This window comes from Trichoderma harzianum, assembly GCF_003025095.1.
Source record: "Trichoderma harzianum CBS 226.95 unplaced genomic scaffold M431scaffold_13, whole genome shotgun sequence".
NCBI lineage: Eukaryota > Fungi > Ascomycota > Sordariomycetes > Hypocreales > Hypocreaceae > Trichoderma > Trichoderma harzianum.
In genome coordinates, this window is record NW_020209261.1 from 797,099 (window position 1) to 814,442 (window position 17,344).

At 51.1% G+C, this 17,344-nt stretch overlaps 5 protein-coding genes across 5 annotated transcripts; 3 read left to right on the plus strand and 2 right to left on the minus strand.

Annotated features, from left to right (window-relative positions):
* Nucleotides 1-969: 969 nt before the first annotated feature.
* Nucleotides 970-3,076, minus strand: M431DRAFT_523603 (hypothetical protein; the record flags this gene model as incomplete). The annotated part of the gene is made up of 5 exons (XM_024920551.1): nt 970-1,385; nt 1,532-1,867; nt 2,085-2,639; nt 2,704-2,823; nt 3,025-3,076. The coding sequence occupies 5 exons, from the start codon at nt 3,074-3,076 to the stop codon at nt 976-978; spliced, it is 1,473 nt and encodes a 490-aa protein (XP_024770602.1). The 3' UTR covers nt 970-975.
* Nucleotides 3,077-3,261: 185 nt separating this feature from the next.
* On the plus strand, nt 3,262-5,975 carry M431DRAFT_123853 (hypothetical protein). The gene is made up of 4 exons (XM_024912208.1): nt 3,262-4,095; nt 4,160-4,542; nt 4,647-5,302; nt 5,372-5,975. The coding sequence occupies exons 1-4, from the start codon at nt 3,630-3,632 to the stop codon at nt 5,841-5,843; spliced, it is 1,977 nt and encodes a 658-aa protein (XP_024770603.1). The 5' UTR covers nt 3,262-3,629; the 3' UTR covers nt 5,844-5,975.
* Nucleotides 5,976-6,445: 470 nt separating this feature from the next.
* On the plus strand, nt 6,446-8,752 carry M431DRAFT_94665 (hypothetical protein; the record flags this gene model as incomplete). The annotated part of the gene is made up of 7 exons (XM_024924609.1): nt 6,446-6,491; nt 6,545-6,650; nt 6,704-6,830; nt 7,056-7,316; nt 7,394-7,770; nt 7,824-8,176; nt 8,238-8,752. 7 exons carry the CDS (start codon nt 6,446-6,448, stop codon nt 8,750-8,752), a joined length of 1,785 nt encoding a protein of 594 aa, XP_024770604.1.
* Nucleotides 8,753-9,713: 961 nt separating this feature from the next.
* On the plus strand, nt 9,714-11,464 carry M431DRAFT_485626 (hypothetical protein; the record flags this gene model as incomplete). The annotated part of the gene is made up of 3 exons (XM_024916305.1): nt 9,714-9,935; nt 9,998-11,238; nt 11,293-11,464. The coding sequence occupies 3 exons, from the start codon at nt 9,714-9,716 to the stop codon at nt 11,462-11,464; spliced, it is 1,635 nt and encodes a 544-aa protein (XP_024770605.1).
* Nucleotides 11,465-11,516: 52 nt separating this feature from the next.
* Nucleotides 11,517-14,345, minus strand: M431DRAFT_247361 (hypothetical protein). Its single transcript, XM_024913757.1, has 2 exons — nt 12,740-14,345; nt 11,517-12,669 (listed from the first exon to the last, which is right to left on the minus strand). Exons 1-2 carry the CDS (start codon nt 14,219-14,221, stop codon nt 11,791-11,793), a joined length of 2,361 nt encoding a protein of 786 aa, XP_024770606.1. The 5' UTR covers nt 14,222-14,345; the 3' UTR covers nt 11,517-11,790.
* Nucleotides 14,346-17,344: the final 2,999 nt, after the last annotated feature.

The following is a 17,344-nucleotide window of genomic DNA, read 5'->3' on the forward strand; positions in this document are numbered from 1 at the left end:
AGCTGCTATATCGAGCAACTTCTGCATTCCAACGGGGGCAACCGTTTGAAAGAGACGTCCTCGACACAACGACGCTTCCAAAAGCAGCGTGTTGCCTTGGAATACGAAATCGAAAACCCTGAGAATGATGATGATTAATGAAGTGGGATAACATGAGTCGCTCCAGGCACCACCTTGTATATGATCCTTGCTTTGTCACATTTCTGTTTGCCTCTTGACATGTCCAACAGGAAGTTTGCCGTTAGTAGTCGCACCCCCCCTTACACACTAACACCGGGGCGAACTCTTTTCCAACGTACTCGTATAGACAAACGAATGAGTATTATCTCCCACTCCCAACAACTTGTAAGCGCGCGCTCTCCTAGTCCTCCATTTGTTATCAATCATCGGCTCCGTATGCCGAAAAAGGCACGAGCCGTTAAGCATCCGGGATGACGGAATTTTAACCATAAGCTTTTCTATGAAGCAAATGCACAACATGAAGCTCAACTTCCCGATTCAGACCACCAGCTGGGGCAACGCTGCTCCTGATTCATGCTAGCGTTGTGTCGTGAGAAAGGCGATGAACTGCTCCATTGACTGCTAATAATAAAACGGTTAGGGCCGATCGTGCCCGGCTGCTGCGTTGGGTAAGCATCAAAACAACATTGCAACGAAGTTCAAGCAACTGGAGCAAAATTTCCCCGCCGGTGGGATGCAATACCGGTCGATCAATGGGATAGCCGTCTGTCAAGGTTTGGATCCATAGGGCCCAGCCAAGCCAGCTAGCAGGGGTGCTCGATGAAGTAGCATTCCACGAACCACATAGCTGTATGTATGTCAAAGCACATGAAACGGATCATGTAGGTGGGCAGGCCCTTGCTTCGGTGGGCAGGTGGTCCTTCTTCGTCTTCTTCTGGAACGGCAACTTAATTCTTGTAACTATCCTTGATTATACCTGCGATCAGCTTGTTGATCGACCTAATCCTTGCACCATCATCGGATGAAGAGCCTATCCAGGTATCGCTGGCAACTCTCGATGTCCGCTCCCACGTATCCAATATACATATCAGGACGAACCACCACGGCGTAGGATTCGCCCGCTTCGGTCCAGTCCGCAGTAAAAGTTCTTGCCTTTGACGTGACTACGCTCTCGGCGGTCGCCGATGAGGGGAGGATGCTGAACAACACGGCAGCATCCTCGTGAGCAAGAGCCTGTTCTGGATGGTTACCAATGGCCAAGATCAGATACTTGCCATAGGTAACCTGGGAGTATAGCCGAATATCACCATCACTGTCTGGCGCGGACAAAACAACATCAGGGCATCTCTTGCCAGCCTTCCAGATTCCGTGCTCAGATTCTTCCACAGTTGGTGATCCCATGCCATCGTACGCAACGCCCATTCCTATTGGCCTCCATGTTAGCCAACTGTTGCGCGTTTTGCTCCTGCTCAACACATCACACCCAACCACGGTGACAGGGGGGTGTCCCAGCTGCATCAGGGAAGTGGTGTATGCTCCATGAAATTACTTGACGGGAAAATCCACTGACCTGTGATATACCCCGCGTTGCGTTCAATGGTACCAACATATTGTTTGGCGGTATGAACAGTGTCCCGAACCAATGCTGCTGCAACGTCAATGACACCCTGGGCAGTTTGCCTGCGCTCGATGTCATAGCTACGGAGAATCTTGCCTGCAGCGCCCTCCTGCAGACGGGGGCTTTTGAGAACAAGGGCCAGACGCCAAGCGAGACTGAACGCATCGGCAATGCCTGTGTTCAGCCCTTGACCCCCGTTGACCGAGTGGACGTGGGCTGCATCACCAGCCAAGAAGACACGGCCCGCACCATCCCTGGAGATGAACGAAGAGGCGATCCTCTCCTTGACTAAAGCCAACTGTTAGCTTCGCCGACGTTTTATCTCTTTATGCTTTTGCCACTAAGGAGGAGTTGCCGGGCCAGCAATGTCCATGCCGGCTCCCAGGACCAAGCGGCATGCCTACCTGACACGGAATAAGGGAGTTGTAAAACAAGATAAGGCAGACGGACAAGGGGAAAGTCGGCAAACAAAAGTTCAGGTAAACATTGTCAAAAGTCCACTTACCATCAAACGTGCTATACCACTCAGTCTTGACAAAGTCGGTCCGATATGGGGCCAAGTGTTTCTTGATGGACTCCTCAGCACGCTCTTGCGTCACTTCTCCTTCAAGAAGCACGTAGAATCGACACAGCCCTCTCTCTCGCGGGATCCAGGACACTCTGGACTGGCCGTTCAACTGGAAAGTGATGATTTCTGGGCATGTGGGGAAGTCTGTATCGATGAAGGTATCCAGCACCGCCCAGAGCATTTCCGGTTTGCTTCCAGTAAAGGTCGCCCCAATAGCTGATCGTATTGTTGACCTGGCTCCATCTGATCCCAGGGCATATTTGGATCGGATTGCCCGTCCACTCTTCGTCACTATCTCGACGAACCCATTGCTTTCGATGAGAGATTCTACCTGTTCACCATAGTGCACGAGACCATCCAAATGAGTGCTCAAGATCTTCTCCACAACGGGTTGGCCAATCATGAGGAAATTCTTATGAAGAGTGTGCTCAAGGCTCACCCACCACTGGTTCTGGCGAGAAATGAAGTCTCCTTCGCCGAATGTCGAGCTCGCTGCAGAAGCCAGTAAGTCAGAGTACCCATTCTGTGTAATAGAAGAGTCGAAATGCCCCCTTACTGTTGCATTTTAAACCCTGTGGCAGCAGTTCATCTAGAATGCCAACAACTGTCAAGTACTGCTGTGTTCGCGCGTTCAACGCATCTGCACGCCCAAGGTCCAAACTTTGAGGTTTGGCATCTGCCAGTGGCCAAAATCAGTCCGTATTCAATATTTTGAGAGGCATATGCAAATGTTCCTACCCAATATGCTGACGGAAACGCCGAGGCGATGTAAAAGCAGGCCGGTAAGCAACCCAGTAGGGCCTCCTATCATGAGGTTTTTCATCAGCACTTCAATATCGACCAATGATGCTGTCTGCTGTGTAGTCTGCAAACATACCACCAACAATTGCCACATCAACGACCTCGACTTCGCTGTTTGAACTGCCCATATTGGTAAAACCCTGAAATTTTGTCGTAGTCTTTTTGGAGGAGTCTGTATCAGAAGAGAGATGGAAAGACAGAATAGCAGTGATGAAATGTAATCCGAAAATTCGAGGGTGGCCATGGGGTCCTGTTACCTATAATCACATACCAACAGCCGTGATACTCAATTCTCGGCGGCAGACAACCCTCGTCAACAGGGGTCGAGATACTAGGTTGCCAACGACTCCACCAAGATTCCACATTTGCGATCTAATGAAAAAGTTTGAGGCCTGTCAACGCTCTGGATGAAACCATAGAGGTGTCCAAGTTCTAGGTGAACCGCATGGCAGGTTGTCGCACGCCCCCTCGGGGGTCCAAACCGTATAGAGAAGGTGGCACAGCATCGACGGCTATCACTGGCAGTTGGTGGGCCATGAAGCTCTAGAGGCTATGCTATGTATATCCAGATGAAGAGCTTCCATCTGATAAAAGGATCCAGATTCGCCAAACGATTTTTTGAGAATCGGCAAGAATTGGATCACCACAACTATTCTTTCTCCATCTCCAAGTGAAGCCACCATGCCATCTGCTGTGGAACTTGAATCGCTGGCCGTCGAGGTCCCTGAGACCCAGGCCAAGCTGAACTCGACCTCTTCCACCCCTCCTCTTCCTGTTACTGTTCCTTCAGTTTCTCTCACCACTGGCGTAGATGCAGCCGCTCTTCAGACAGCGTCCAAGATTCTTCACATCATAGACCGGTATCGTCTGAAACGGTCGGTAGACACCGCTGCCAAAGCTGATGAGGGAGCCTTGAAGTTTCTCGCCCTCATTTACACTCATGTCAAAGCCGGCGATGTCGTACCCATGTGCCTGCCCGCCTTTCCCTTCAAGTCACCAAACTCTCAGTCCAAAGTGTTGGGCAAGCTGCCTGATCGAGCAGAGGAGCTGGCTCTGGCACATCTCAACGGCCTTTGTCTAGCTATTCAAGACATCTACCCTCCAGGGGCAAACCTCACCATCATCTCAGATGGCCTGGTATACAATGGTACGCTACATCGGAAGCCTTCTCTTTAATTGTTTTCAGAGGGATACTAAATCGAAGCATTCAGATCTGCTCGGCGTCCCAGACAAAGATGTGTGGAACTACGGCGAAACACTGAGAGCTCTAGCCGCAGCAAAGGGGTACAAACATATTTCCTTCTCACGTCTTCGAGATCTTGTAACAATTCAGTTGCCAGAGCAGCTCGACGAAATGACATATGTCGCAAACGCATCGAACTTCCGACGAGCATTGCTCAATACCTTCAGCCGACCCGACTGGGAATGGAAGACTGTTAGCCAGAGCGAAGATGTCTGCTTGACGTATAGAGGATACATCAAGTTCTTGGAGACGGATCTTGAGACTGTGTATCCAATTGGGGATGAGCGCAGCAAGACCAAGTATAAGCGAGGTATCGAATACATTGCCAAGCAGATGATGGCCCGTGGAGATGTAAGTCCTCAGCCTCCCACCTGAAGACCGCCTCTCCCACTTGAGGACCGCCTCCCACCTGAAGGCCGTCTCCGTGTCCATCACCGCTGACTTGAAGGATTTAGGCATTCGCCAGCGCAGTTCGACAAAAATACAAAGACTCGGTCCGACTGTCGATACATCCATCTACTGGGGCAGCCAAGCTGTCCATCAGCTTATTACCCACCGACACCACGTACACAACACCTTGGCATTGCGCGGTCGCATATAGACTAGATGGCACTACGACTACCGGCATGCGGTCCGATTTCGAGAATGACGAGTCATTCGAACTCGTCTACGAAAACGGCCGACCCAGCTATTACCGCGAGAAATCAGATCTATTTTCGTGGGGCGCTGAGAAAGGTGGCGTTGTCTTTGAGCCATTGTATCCATCTGGATTCCTCGCCAAGCCTGCAAGGGGTCCCTATAGCATGACAATAGACGACGTGGATGCCAAAAAGGTTCGCCTATTATCGGAGATCAACTCTCCTGTAATCCTTCGTGGTTTCATTAAGAAGCCGAACAAGGAACAATTCGCCAAAAAATCAGAAGAGTTTGGCAAACCCACAGCTTGGAAGTTTGGCCTCATCCTGGAAGTCAAGGATCAAGGGACGAACAGCTCGGGTCTTAATAATGTGCTCTCTCGCGAGTGGATGCCTTGGCACTATGATGGTTTGTTCAAAACCGTCAAGCAAGTGGATGAGAGCGGTGAGGAGACTCTTGTCTCAACACCACCTCGGTAAGTGTCCATGTCTGTGGCTAGGAGCGTGATGGTGATAGCTGTACTGACAACTTTTTCCTCCTCTAGATTCCAGATCTTTGTTGGAGCTACTTCGAGCCCCCGTGATACGGGATTTACGCTCTTTGCATCGTCTACGCTTTTCCTCAAGTATCTTCCAGACTGGCTGAGGCTCGGAGCGCTGTCGGAGATGACTTGGACGGTTTCAACAGCCTCCTTTAATGCAACCGTGCTCAAAGGTCTTCCAATGATCGTATCCCACCCAACGACAGGAAAGCCGTGTCTCAGGTATCACGAGCCGTGGCCTCAGTCTAAGACCCAGTTCGAGCCCACGAACGTCACCATTGACGGGCTAAAAGCTGCTGACAGTTCGGCGATCTGCGAGGCCATCGACTCGGTCCTTCACGACAGAAGAGTGGCCTACTATCATGTCTGGGACAAGGGAGACATTGTGGTGAGCGACAATATCCTGATGATGCACACGCGGAGTGACTTTAACTCCGGAAGTGATCGGGAGCTCTGGCGGATCCATTTTGACTAAGTGAGGATGCTTGGCGCATTAGAGTTGTTTTTTCCACAGGCAGAGGGTTTGTCTGTATTGCATTGGTGTTAGCACTTTGATTCCAGGTTAATTTACCATACATAGCAAGTCTCAATATGATTGCATTACCAGTACTGTTCCGAATACGTAAACCTGGACATGATTGGTAGTCTGTCCTTTCCAAGAGGTGTGTTGAGTGGCATGAATATGGCAATGAAGACGCCGTGAATGTGCTGAGGTTAACGTATCAGTTTCATAGAGACGGAGACCTGGGGTTGAGATGTTGTTGATAGCTGTGATATCAAGATCAAGGGAAGGCAAGAAGGGAAGTGGACTATGGTGTTAGTTGTTGGGTTGACACTGTGCACTCCGTCCTAAGCCCAAGAGCCATTTAATGGCCATCTCAGGTGCACAGGGCTGGTGGTTGTGTGAATGTGCACTAACTCTACAGTGCGGAATGACGCTGATGCCTAAAGTTTGCTCAGTTTGCAGCGGCCTTTAGCACCAGCATCTCAACATCAACTTCCACTAAAATTCACGGTTGATGCAAATCATTTTGCCATTACCAGATCCAACGCTCTGTCCATTCCCATGTAATCGCCATGTCGACCTTCAATGGCCTCGTCTCCGAGTTTCCAGACATAAGAAGTCCGGCTCCTTCATTCTGGTGCCAAAGATACTCTGTGCTAATCGGTTGATAGTCGATTTCTTCAGACACCACGTTGATGCATCACCACCATTGGCGTGCTTTCTCAGCCATGTCCACAGCGATCATCTTTCCGGGCTCGAAAGTCTCCGATCTCCCTTGTAGGTCTGCATGAAAAACATCATCATGTTGGGGTTGGCTGCTAATTTGTTAGTGTCTACTGCTCTGCAGCGACCAGGGAGATCTTACTGCGGCTGGAGCGATACCCCTGTCGCATCAACTATGCCAGGGGCATTCTGGAGGCGCGGCAGCAGACTTACAAGCATCTAAGCAAGGTTATTGTGCGTAAGACTGCTACCAATACAAGGATGTGGACACTCGCAGCTGATTCTAGAGCAGAAACCACTTCCACTGGAATCTCCAACCACGATCGAACTTCAACCTGGAAACTGCATTCAAGTGACGCTGTTTGATGCGAATCACTGCCCTGGCTCTGTCATGTTCTGTAAGTGGTGAATTTGTCTCTGGCGGTACCGTCCTTCGCTAACAACGATCCAGTGATTGAGGGCCATGGTAAAGCGATACTTTATACTGGGGACGTGAGATGCGAGCCGTGGTTCGTCAACGCCATCACCAGAAGCCCTGCTCTTATCGAGTATACGTGCGGCATCAAAACTATAGACACCATATATCTCGACACTTCTTTTGTAGACGACATTCCGTTCGAGACCAAAGCAGAAGGAATCGCACAGCTACTACACAAGGTTGCCAGATATCCAAAAGATACAATCTTTTACATCCAAGCCTGGACTTATGGCTACGAAGACGTTTGGATTGCGCTGTCCAAAGCCCTCAGCTCTCCTGTAAGTCTATTCATCAGAAACACGTTGTCCTCTGCTAACAGCCAATAAAGATTCACGTCGACGACTACAAACTCCGTATTTACAATTCCTTGAACACTTCATCATCAGAGACACGGCCTAGCTCGAGTGCTCAATTAACTTCAACCGCTGCTGCCTTGACCGGCTTCATGTGTGGAAATACGCCCCAGTCCGGCTGCCTTACCTCGGATCAAAATGTCCGCCTTCACAGCTGTGAGAGCGGCAACATGTGTCCGATTGCGAGACGATCTTCTGTGGTCCGAATTCAGCCTGTTGTCGCATCATTTTCCGATGGCGCTGTTATCCAAGAGGCTGGAATAGGAGGAGGTGGCGAAGACTTGGAGCGCGAGATGGAGCTTGGGGTTCCCAACCAGGGCGATCTCGAAATCTTTCTTAAAATGTAAGTATGCAAGGATATGCAGTGAATGGGTATTTGGAACTGATTCCTTGCAGAATAGAGGCGTTGAAGAGCACGACGGAAGAAGAGCGAGATGAATGCGCTCGTGCTCTGACAAACGCACTAGCCAGTGGACGCGATCTGCAGCTCAACATGAGTCTATCATCTGCTGAAGACGCTCATTCGACCGACTTACAAAGAGCCATGTTTTCTATCATCAACAGTCAGTTGATGGCAATCCCCAGCCGTACTAAGGTCGAACAGTGCAGCGAAACAAATCTCCCAAACGTTATCCGATTTCCATATTCCCGGCATTCGTCCTATGCTGAGCTTTGCAATCTAGTGAGTGCATTCAAGCCAAGGGATATTTGGCCTTGCACATTCCATCTAGAGACTTGGCAAAATAATGGTAGGCCATTCGAACGAACTCATGTATGTATGTCTCTCAAACGCTGACACATTTCCAATAGCCATGTCCATCGAGTCACTTTTTGGGAAATATTGCAGTGACAACATTTTCGCACACGACATAAGAATCAACAATATTGTGAAAGAAATGAAACGGCGTGCTCACGAAGAGCCAAACTCTCAGGGTTTAGAAAGCTGCAGATCGAATTCGGCTTCACCTACGGCCCAAGTGTCGCCGAATGCCCCCCATCATGGCGGACTTAGGGACACCGTTATCATCACCGAACGTGAAGGCCCGGTAAAGAAAGAATGCCATGGACCACGAGAGTTGATAACAAAAGGAGCATCTACACAAAAGTCAATTGAACTCTTGACTTCTGAAGATGACGATGTCGCAGGTGAAAACGAATCGCAAGAGAGCAACGCATCCTTCACCTCGGTACTTTCCACACGTCATTCTCCAGTGAGATGTGATGCATACGATCGGATGCTCCAAAATTACCACGGCATTGGCTGGAATTCAATCGAACTTATATCCGTCGGCTGCAACCACAGCGTTGAAGAAACAGAGCTCTAGACAGGCGTGGACATCACAGCAAGTCAGCCTCAGCAGTACATATTATATAGCATCATAACTGACCATCCAACAGATAGGCACTCAGGCACAATCTTGCTCCCACATGCCAATTCCTATTGCAACTTGTTCCTTTGTTCCTTTGTTCCAATCCTGCACCCCATAGTGCTTATCAACTGCAGCAGCAACCATTTCGGAACCACCAATGGGGAACCTCCAAGCTCTACAACATTCACGTCGCTGGTTGTTCCCGTAGCCAATGGCAGTGTCCAGAAAACGAGGACATGTTTGATATGAATCCTTCCGACGCTAAGTGGATTCGGGGTTTCAGACCCCCCGGGCAGACAGCTGCAACACATCTAGCTCCAAAGAAGGGGAGCTGCCGCAACACTTTTTGGAGGCAAAATTAATCAACCATGAAACGCAGCGCCAAACGATGAATCTTGTCTCATCGGAATTATGACTTTCAGATTCTCCGTCAGCATCGGGAACACGGGAACCACGAAGTCGCCGTCAGACGAGTTTCGACTCGTCACTTCTAAGCCTCTAATAACAGAGATGCAACATCACTCGGTAAGACACGCTAAGAGCAACCCTTTCGACGCCATTAGCCCGACATCATCGGTTGGAGTAGCTCCGGTGAGCTATCAGCAATCCCCCCGCTGCCGTGGTGATGTAATTCTCGTTCCTGACGGCTATTTTTATAGCTCAGTTTCGCATAAGCACATAGCCTCCTGCTGCGACGCAATGTCATCCGCTCAAGATGATTTCATTCCCCCTCTCATAATTTCTTCCGTGCATCTGTCCATCCGATCTTTTGTTTCAAAACTTCGATTCTTTCTGATCTGACCGGGTCGCTCCGAAACGACGGGTCCTCATATGTGATGGATGGCGCACTCGCTGGAGTTGTAGGAAAGCAAATAGCAACCGTCTCAGCCTAGACACACTCACATTCACACTCAGCATGGCTATTCCCGAGTTGCTGGGGTCTGTGACCTCGAGCCAGCTTTGGAGCTTCGGCGCTCTTTTTCTGATCTTGTCATTCATTGTCGACTTCGCCAGTCACCCGCAATATCCAAGCCAGATTCCTGTTATGGGCAAGGGCCATGGAATGCTCAACGCTTTACTCGACAGCTTTCGTTACCTCACAAACTATCACCGCTGGGTCAGCGATGGCTACGTCAAAGTGAGCAGCAGAACCTTTACAAGCAAAGTACTACTCAAAGTGATTAACCAGAGCTTTCGCAGTTTGGCAAAAAAGGCCTGCCATTTGTCGTGCGATCCCCGTTATCTCGCCCTTCAGAGGTCGTCATCCCTCGCAACCAGATTGGCTGGATGATGGATCAGCCCGATCACATCCTCTCGACCTATGATGCCCATAATGCCGTCCTGTATTCCGAGTACAACTTTCTCGGCCGCCGCTTGGCCTATGACCCATTCCCTAATCGCGTAATGCACAAGTATATAGCGCGACATCTATCTACAGTCATCCCCAACGTCGACGACGAGATTCAGCACGCAATAAACACAACTCTCGGAAACGATACAGAAAACTGGAAGTCGTTCAAGCTCTGGAATCTCTGGCTTGAAATCGTACCGCATGTCACCAACAGATTGCTCATCGGGCCCGAGATCTGCCGCAACAGGCAATTCATCGATGGAATGGTCAACTTTACAAACGACGTTGTCCGCAACGGCTTCCTGCTCCAAGTCATCCCAAAGGTCCTTCACCCCATCTTTGGCCGCATCTTTGGCATGTTCAATTATCTCCACTGGCGCTCAGCCAACGCTCCAGCCCAGCCCATTATTGAAAAGCGTCTCAATGCTATGCTGAAGAAAGCGGCGGGCGATCCCGAGTACAAGGACTTTACGCCTCCCGAAGACTTCATCACCTGGTTAATCCGACAGGCACTCGCAGATGGAAAGGCATTCGAGCTAGACCCCATTGTTATTTCTAAACGACTTCTTCCCATCGAGTTTGCCGCAATCCACACCACGGTGTTGACAGGCCAGCTATGGATGCAAGACCTACTCACCTCCGATCCCGAAACTGGCATTCTAGACATCCTCCGAGCGGAAATCGATGCTCACAAGCCCGAATCCGGCCCCTGGACAAAGGCTGCCATCTCGAACCTTGTCCGCCTCGATTCCTCCATCCGCGAGTCCCAGCGAGTCAGCAACTTCGCCGTCACAATGATCGAGCGCAAGGTCGTCGCCGACAACGGCCTGTACAACCCAGAGCTGGGCTGGACTCTTCCAAAGGGCAGTTTCGTCACCGTCAATCTCGAAGGGACGCACCACGATCAGGACCTCTACAAGGACCCCCATTCATACAACCCTCTCCGCTATTCCCAGGTCAGAGAAGCTTGGGACGCGAAATCGGATGAAGAGAAGAAGAGCGAACCTGAAGAGGGTACGAGAATACGGGGACTTGGAATGGTGACTACAAGTCCCCAGCATTTGGCTTTTGGCCATGGCAGACACGCTTGGTGAGTGTTGTTTTGAAGATTGGAATATCGGTTATGTACTAACGTATGGAGTAGCCCCGGGCGATTCTTTGTCGCGCACGAATTGAAGCTAATTATGATTCATATACTGCTCAATTACGACATTAAACTCGTTGGCAAGGTGCCTGAGAAGCAATGGATAGGCGGCACCATCATTCCACATCTGAAAGCAGAGATTCAAGTCCGGCGAAAGAAAGTGTCTGCGTGAGAGGATTAATAATATGCAATGATGAAAGGGAAAAAAATTGGAATATTCGATGCGGCCTTTTGTAGTGCTCGCTTGTATTTATCATGTATACCAAGAGAAGGCTATCGAAATACACAGGATCAGGAAGCATAGCCACAAGACTTGGTTGGATTATTTCACCCAGTATCTCATCGTAAGCAATATCGGAGAAAGCAAATAGTCAATATTCACTAATAGAAGTTTGATCCTCTCTCGCTAGATCTAATAACAATGCATCATGAACAGTTATACCTCGATATTCTCCGCTCAATTCTTCTCAAGCCTCGAAAACATAAAAAAAACAAGATCTATATATTCAACCCCATAAGCCCATCCCCTCCCAAAAACAGCCCTCCAACAGACCCCTTCTCCCTCTCCCTCAACAACGCACCGACATCAACTCTCCCTCCCGTAATGTACTTTTCGCTCACACCGAGATTCACCCTCCTGCTCAACTCCTCACGCAACTGTGCCCTCAGCGCCCCCATCTCCGCTTTACTCAGCTGACGAGCCTCCTTCTCCTTCTTCTTCCGTCCACCTCCCCTCCCACCCCAGTTCCCCGGCGCCGTACCATCGAATTCCTCCGAATCGTAATCCACACCAAGTTCCTCAGCGGCATTTCTCAGCCAAGTGTCTTCGCTGTGGCCCTTTTCTTTGGCCAACACAGCATCGGCAATACGCTTGGCAAGATCAACGCGGGACTTGAGGCGAGCAGCGATTTTCCTATCAATGGCGAGCGTCTCGATGAAATGCTCACGCTTGACGCCTCCGCCACCTTCTCGTTCGGAATGGACTTTGCTAGCCAGACGACGAGTAGGCAAAACTTCCTCTGGAGAACACAAAATAACACTGATACCAGAACGGTCGCCACGAGCAGTTCGGCCAGATCGATGGATATAAGTGTCCGCCTGGCGAGGCACGTGGTAGTGCAAAACCTGATCGACTTCTTTGATATCTAGACCTCGGGCGGCCACATCTGTCGCGACGAGGATGGAGTTGCTGGCCGCGGCGAAGCGTTCGATGGATCGCAGACGCGCTTTTTGAATCATTTGAGAGTGTAAAGGGAGCGCTGAGAGGCCGAGGTTCTGGAGGAGAGGAGTGAGACGGCGGACGGCTGAGATGGAGTTTGTAAAGACGAGAGTGCGACGGCCGGGGTTGAGGACAAGAACGGTGTACAAGTAGAGATCCTGATTTATGAAATGTTAGCAACATTGACTCAAAGAAGCATGAAAAGCCAGAGGTCATCTTGCAACTTACCTTTTCCATGGCACCGCATTCAATCAAGCCCTCCTTCAGGCCGTCAGCCATCTGCGACACCGGGTTGACATCGATAAACTTGGGCTCGCCCCGGAACTTGAGACACTTCATCAAATATTCCATCTTCTCCTCATCACTCCCCGTCTTGGAGCCCTTGCCTCTGCCGGCCAATTTAGACTGCAGATTCTTATCGAAAGTAGCCGAGAAAACGAGCGTCTGTCGCGGGGGAAGTTCATCGTCATCGTCGTCATCGGCCTCGGGGTCTCGTCGATCCAACGCACCGATAATATCTTCCGCCTCCTTAAACTGTCCTGCCTTGAATAGTCTATCCGCCTCATCGACAACCAGGAATTTAATCTTGGTAAAGGAATCCTGCAGACTCATGTCGCCATCCAGGACCTCCCAGAGACGACCCGGTGTCGCAATAACAATATCAGCCTTCTCCAACTGTCTCTGCTGCTTCTGAATGCTTAAACCACCCGTAACCGTGCAAACGTACGGCGCAGTCGGCAATCCATCGCACAGCGCCTTGATATGGTCCGAGATCTGCTTCGCCAACTCTCTCGTCGGGCTGAGAACAACCGCCGTCGGGCCCTCCCGCTTGACATTCGTCTTGTCCACGTACAGCTCCAGCCACTTCTCCACGATCGGGATGCCAAACGCCAGCGTCTTTCCCGATCCCGTCTGCGCCTTTCCAATCACATCGTCGCCCGCCAGGATCTCAGGAATCGTCTTCTGCTGGATGAGCGTCGGCTTCGCGAATCCCAGCTTCGCAATCGCAGACACGGTGCGCGTCGACAGGTTCAGCTCCACCCAGGCACCCATGTCTGCTTCTTCTTCGGCGGCGTCGTCCACGGCCATGAGGGCGTCGAAGGAGTTGCCTTTCTGTTGCTGCTGCTGCTGCTTGTGTGAAGCGGGCTTTTGTAGCTCTTTCTCGGCCGGCGCCAGCTTGTCGCCCCGAGACTTGAGCTTGTTGTTTGTTTCCTTCTTCTGCTCCTTGACCCTGTTTTTGTCTTTTCTTGCAGCTTTGTTTTTACTCCCCTTGCCCTCCACGCCACCTTGAGAATCGCCAGCTTTGCCGGAATCGACATCCTCGCCTTCCACAGCGCCGTCGCCAGGCCCTTCAGCAGGTTCACCGACGGCATCTTGAGTCTCTGCTGCCCCCTGTCGTGTTGTTGAATCGGAAGAGTCGGCGTTCTGCTGTTGCTGCTGTTGCTGCTCCGCCACTAAAAACTGCACAGTCCCACCATTTCTTACCACATCAACTCCCTCAATCACCTCGAGTCCGCCAAATTCCTCTCCGACCGATTGCCAGGCCAGAGAAGTAGCCTCGACAAAGTGCCTCGCAGGCTTTGCTTTGGCTTTACCGCCGGCCTTGGGGTTTGTTTTCGCAACTGCAGCGCCCTTGGCCGAATTCTTGGTGCGCTTCGCAGCCGGTGCGGCGACGGACGGAAGCTTTCGTTTCTTGGACGGAGGCACCATCGGGGATTGATTCGAGTGAGGTGATGGCTTTTGCTGAAATCCCAATTTCACTCGGAAGTGGAAGTTGTCGCAAGATTCTCTTATCGCAGTGAAGCTTTCAAAAGTTTTTTTTTCTTGCTGCACTTATCTTAGCAGCAGAGCCCGGCCGCACTAGGCTCCGATCCGCCGATCTAAGTGGCTTAGTACCGAATACCTGCATTTCGTCTATAAAGCGAACGAAAAAATATGTACAGAGTACACATATTGTTTAACATGCCTCTCCAAGTCATCAATGCTGAGATCTATCAAAATCACCACCGTAATACTGATATTCCATCACGATATATAGGCAGCATAAATCGACGTTTGTAAAGGAAAAGAAAAGGAAAAAGCGTCCGAGTTTAACTAGTAATAATGCTATGAATACAGCAATGCACCCCCAACATCCTCTCCATATCCATTTTATATCCCCTTAAAATCTTTTCCCTCCAATAACACAGCAATCATCGATTAGATAGATTGAGAGTCTATCCTCCCTGTCATTATACATTGCAAGCCTTTTCCCAATAATCTACTCGTTGCCATTCGTTCGTTGAGCTTAGTGGGCTCCCCTTGCTCTCTTTGCTCCTGCACCGGCGGCTTCTGAGTCGCCTCTGGGACGCTTCGCTCCCGGTTGGAATTCAGATGCAGCCGCATTCATGCCGCCACGACCTCCTCGTGCACCTCCACGTCCGCCACGGCCAGCATGACCCTGTCCAGCTTCGTTACCGGCCGCTCCTCTTTGGCTAGGAGGCACGTATGCTCCTCCACGTCCACGCCCGCCGCCGCGAGGCATTGGGATGCTAGACCGCACTGGCATCTGTCCCTGTTGCTGGGGTTGAGGTGGAATTTGAGGCAGCTGTGACGGCTGTGGTGCTTGAGTTGGTTGTTGTGCTTGTGGCAAGCCTTGTTGTGGCTGGGCAGGTTGGGCCGCTGGGGCAGCGGCAGCGTCCGTCTGTACAAACGGGTTGGGAGCAGCAGAGCCACTCGTCGCAGGCACCGCGAACGGATTTGAAGCCTGTGGAGGTTGGATGTTGCCACCCACGGGTGCAGTCGAGTCTGCGGCCTTGGGCTCTGGGGGAGGTTGAGTAGCGGCTTGTGAAGGAGTTGTCGCTACCAAAGGTGCCAGTGCAGGCCTCGGGCCGCCGGTGGCAGGCTGAGCAGCCGCACCAGGAGGGACGGTAGCTGAAGCAGGGGTGCTGCCAGAGATGGACGGTTGCCTTACTGGCGTAGTCGTAGCTGAGGCTGGTGCCGGGGGTTTGGCTGCTGCTGGTGCCGGAGGAGGAGCCTGGGTCGCTTTGGCAACCTCCCAGACTTCAACTACAGGCTTCTGTGGCGTCTCGTTCGCGGCTGTCTCAACTACGCCAAGTTTCGCGGTCGCATGTCTAAGCTTGTTCTCCGCCATATTGATCCGGAGAGTGGACTTCTTAGACTCCATGAGTTGAGCTTGGTCACGCGCGGCTGTGATTTTGCCTTCATACTCAGACTTGATTTTGGCGCTTTCCGCATCCATCTTCTTGCGAATGTTGGCCGCTATGATATTTTTGACGGTAGCGTTAGAAGCCAAGAACTGTCGGATGGAGGAATCGTCTAATTGCGAGAGATCAGGTGGCCCGCTTGGAGCTGGAGTTGGTGGTACTGAGGGTGCTTCAACCTTGGCTGGGGTGCTTGGCGGTTGCTGCCCGGCAGCCGAGGTTTCCTTTGCAGGCGCTGCTTGGGATGCGTTCTCGATCTGCCAGATTCGTTTCTCTTGCTCGAAGTGGAGCTTGAGATCATCATCTTTCTTCTTGAACTCTTCCTCCAACTTGGCACGGCTCTCCTTGAGTTTGTTGTTCAGCGTGTCCTTCATCCTGTCCGATCGTTCCTTAATCGTTTGCTGGATCTTGGCTTCAACTTCGTTTGCCTTCTGCTCAAATTCGGCAGCCTTTGCCTCGGCGGCAGCAAGTTTGCTTTCCAACTGTTTCCTCTCGGCATCTGACAAGCCATTCACAGCTGCTTGACCCTCTCCAGTCTCCGGCGCTGCGGTAGGTACAGCCTCAGTAGAACTAGATGACGCTGCAGCATTGGCTTCTTGCAGCTTCTGCAACGCGCTGTCGCGCTCCGAGGTAGCCGTCTGTAATTCGCTCCGGAGTCTCTCGAGCTGCTGCTGTGCTCCTAGTTTCTGGGCATTGACTGCCTCTAGCTCCTTTTGGGCATCGGCGAGACGCTGCTCTAGAACAGTAACAACTTCTGACGATGCAGAGGCATCAGGTTGTTGCTGCTGAGAGACTGACTGTACCTCGACCTGCTGCTGGAAAGCATGGATTTGCTTCAGATATTCCGCCCTCTCCTCATTGAACTGCTCCGCTTGCTTCTGCTTGGCAACATTAGCCTCGTCAAGCTGCTCTTGTAGGCTGTTAGCTCGCTGGCTAGCTTCGTTCTTTTCGCCAGTGAGCTTTCGGGAACGTTCTTTGAATTGCTCTGCGAGCCTGGCTCGTAAATTTGACCAGTTGGTCCGTTCGGTTTCGAGAGTCGACTCAAGTTCAGCGACCTTGGCCTGCAGTGGCTGTTCGCCCTCTTTGAGAGCATCCCGCTCCTTTTCGAGGTCGGCAATTGTCTGTTTCAGCTGCTCCATCTCGGCTGGGTCAACACGACCATACTTGGTCAGGATGCCCTCGGTCCTCTTCTGCCAACGATCGCGATCCTCCTGGATTTGCTTGATCTCTTCTTCCAAGAACGACTTTTGAGTGTTTAGGTTGTCAATCTCGCTCTCAAGAGGCTGAATCTTCTGCGTCATCTCGTCGACCTTCTTGTTCTTTTCGGTGATCTGATCCTTGAGTTGGTTATTCTCCGTCCGAAGAGCCATGCTGCTCTCGCGGTAGAGGTTAAGCTCGTGTAGTTTCTCCATCAGATCCTTGTGAGCCATGGAAGTGTTGCCGCTTTGCGAAGCCTGGCGCTCTTGATCGAGCTTCAGACGAGTCTCATCCAGCTGTGACTGCAAATACTCGACTTGTTGCTGCAGCCGCTTCGATTCGTTGGTCTTCATATCGTACTGGACTTCTAGAATCTCCTTTTCGCGACGCAGATATCCATTCAGCTCTCGCATGCCCTCAATGGCATCGCCCA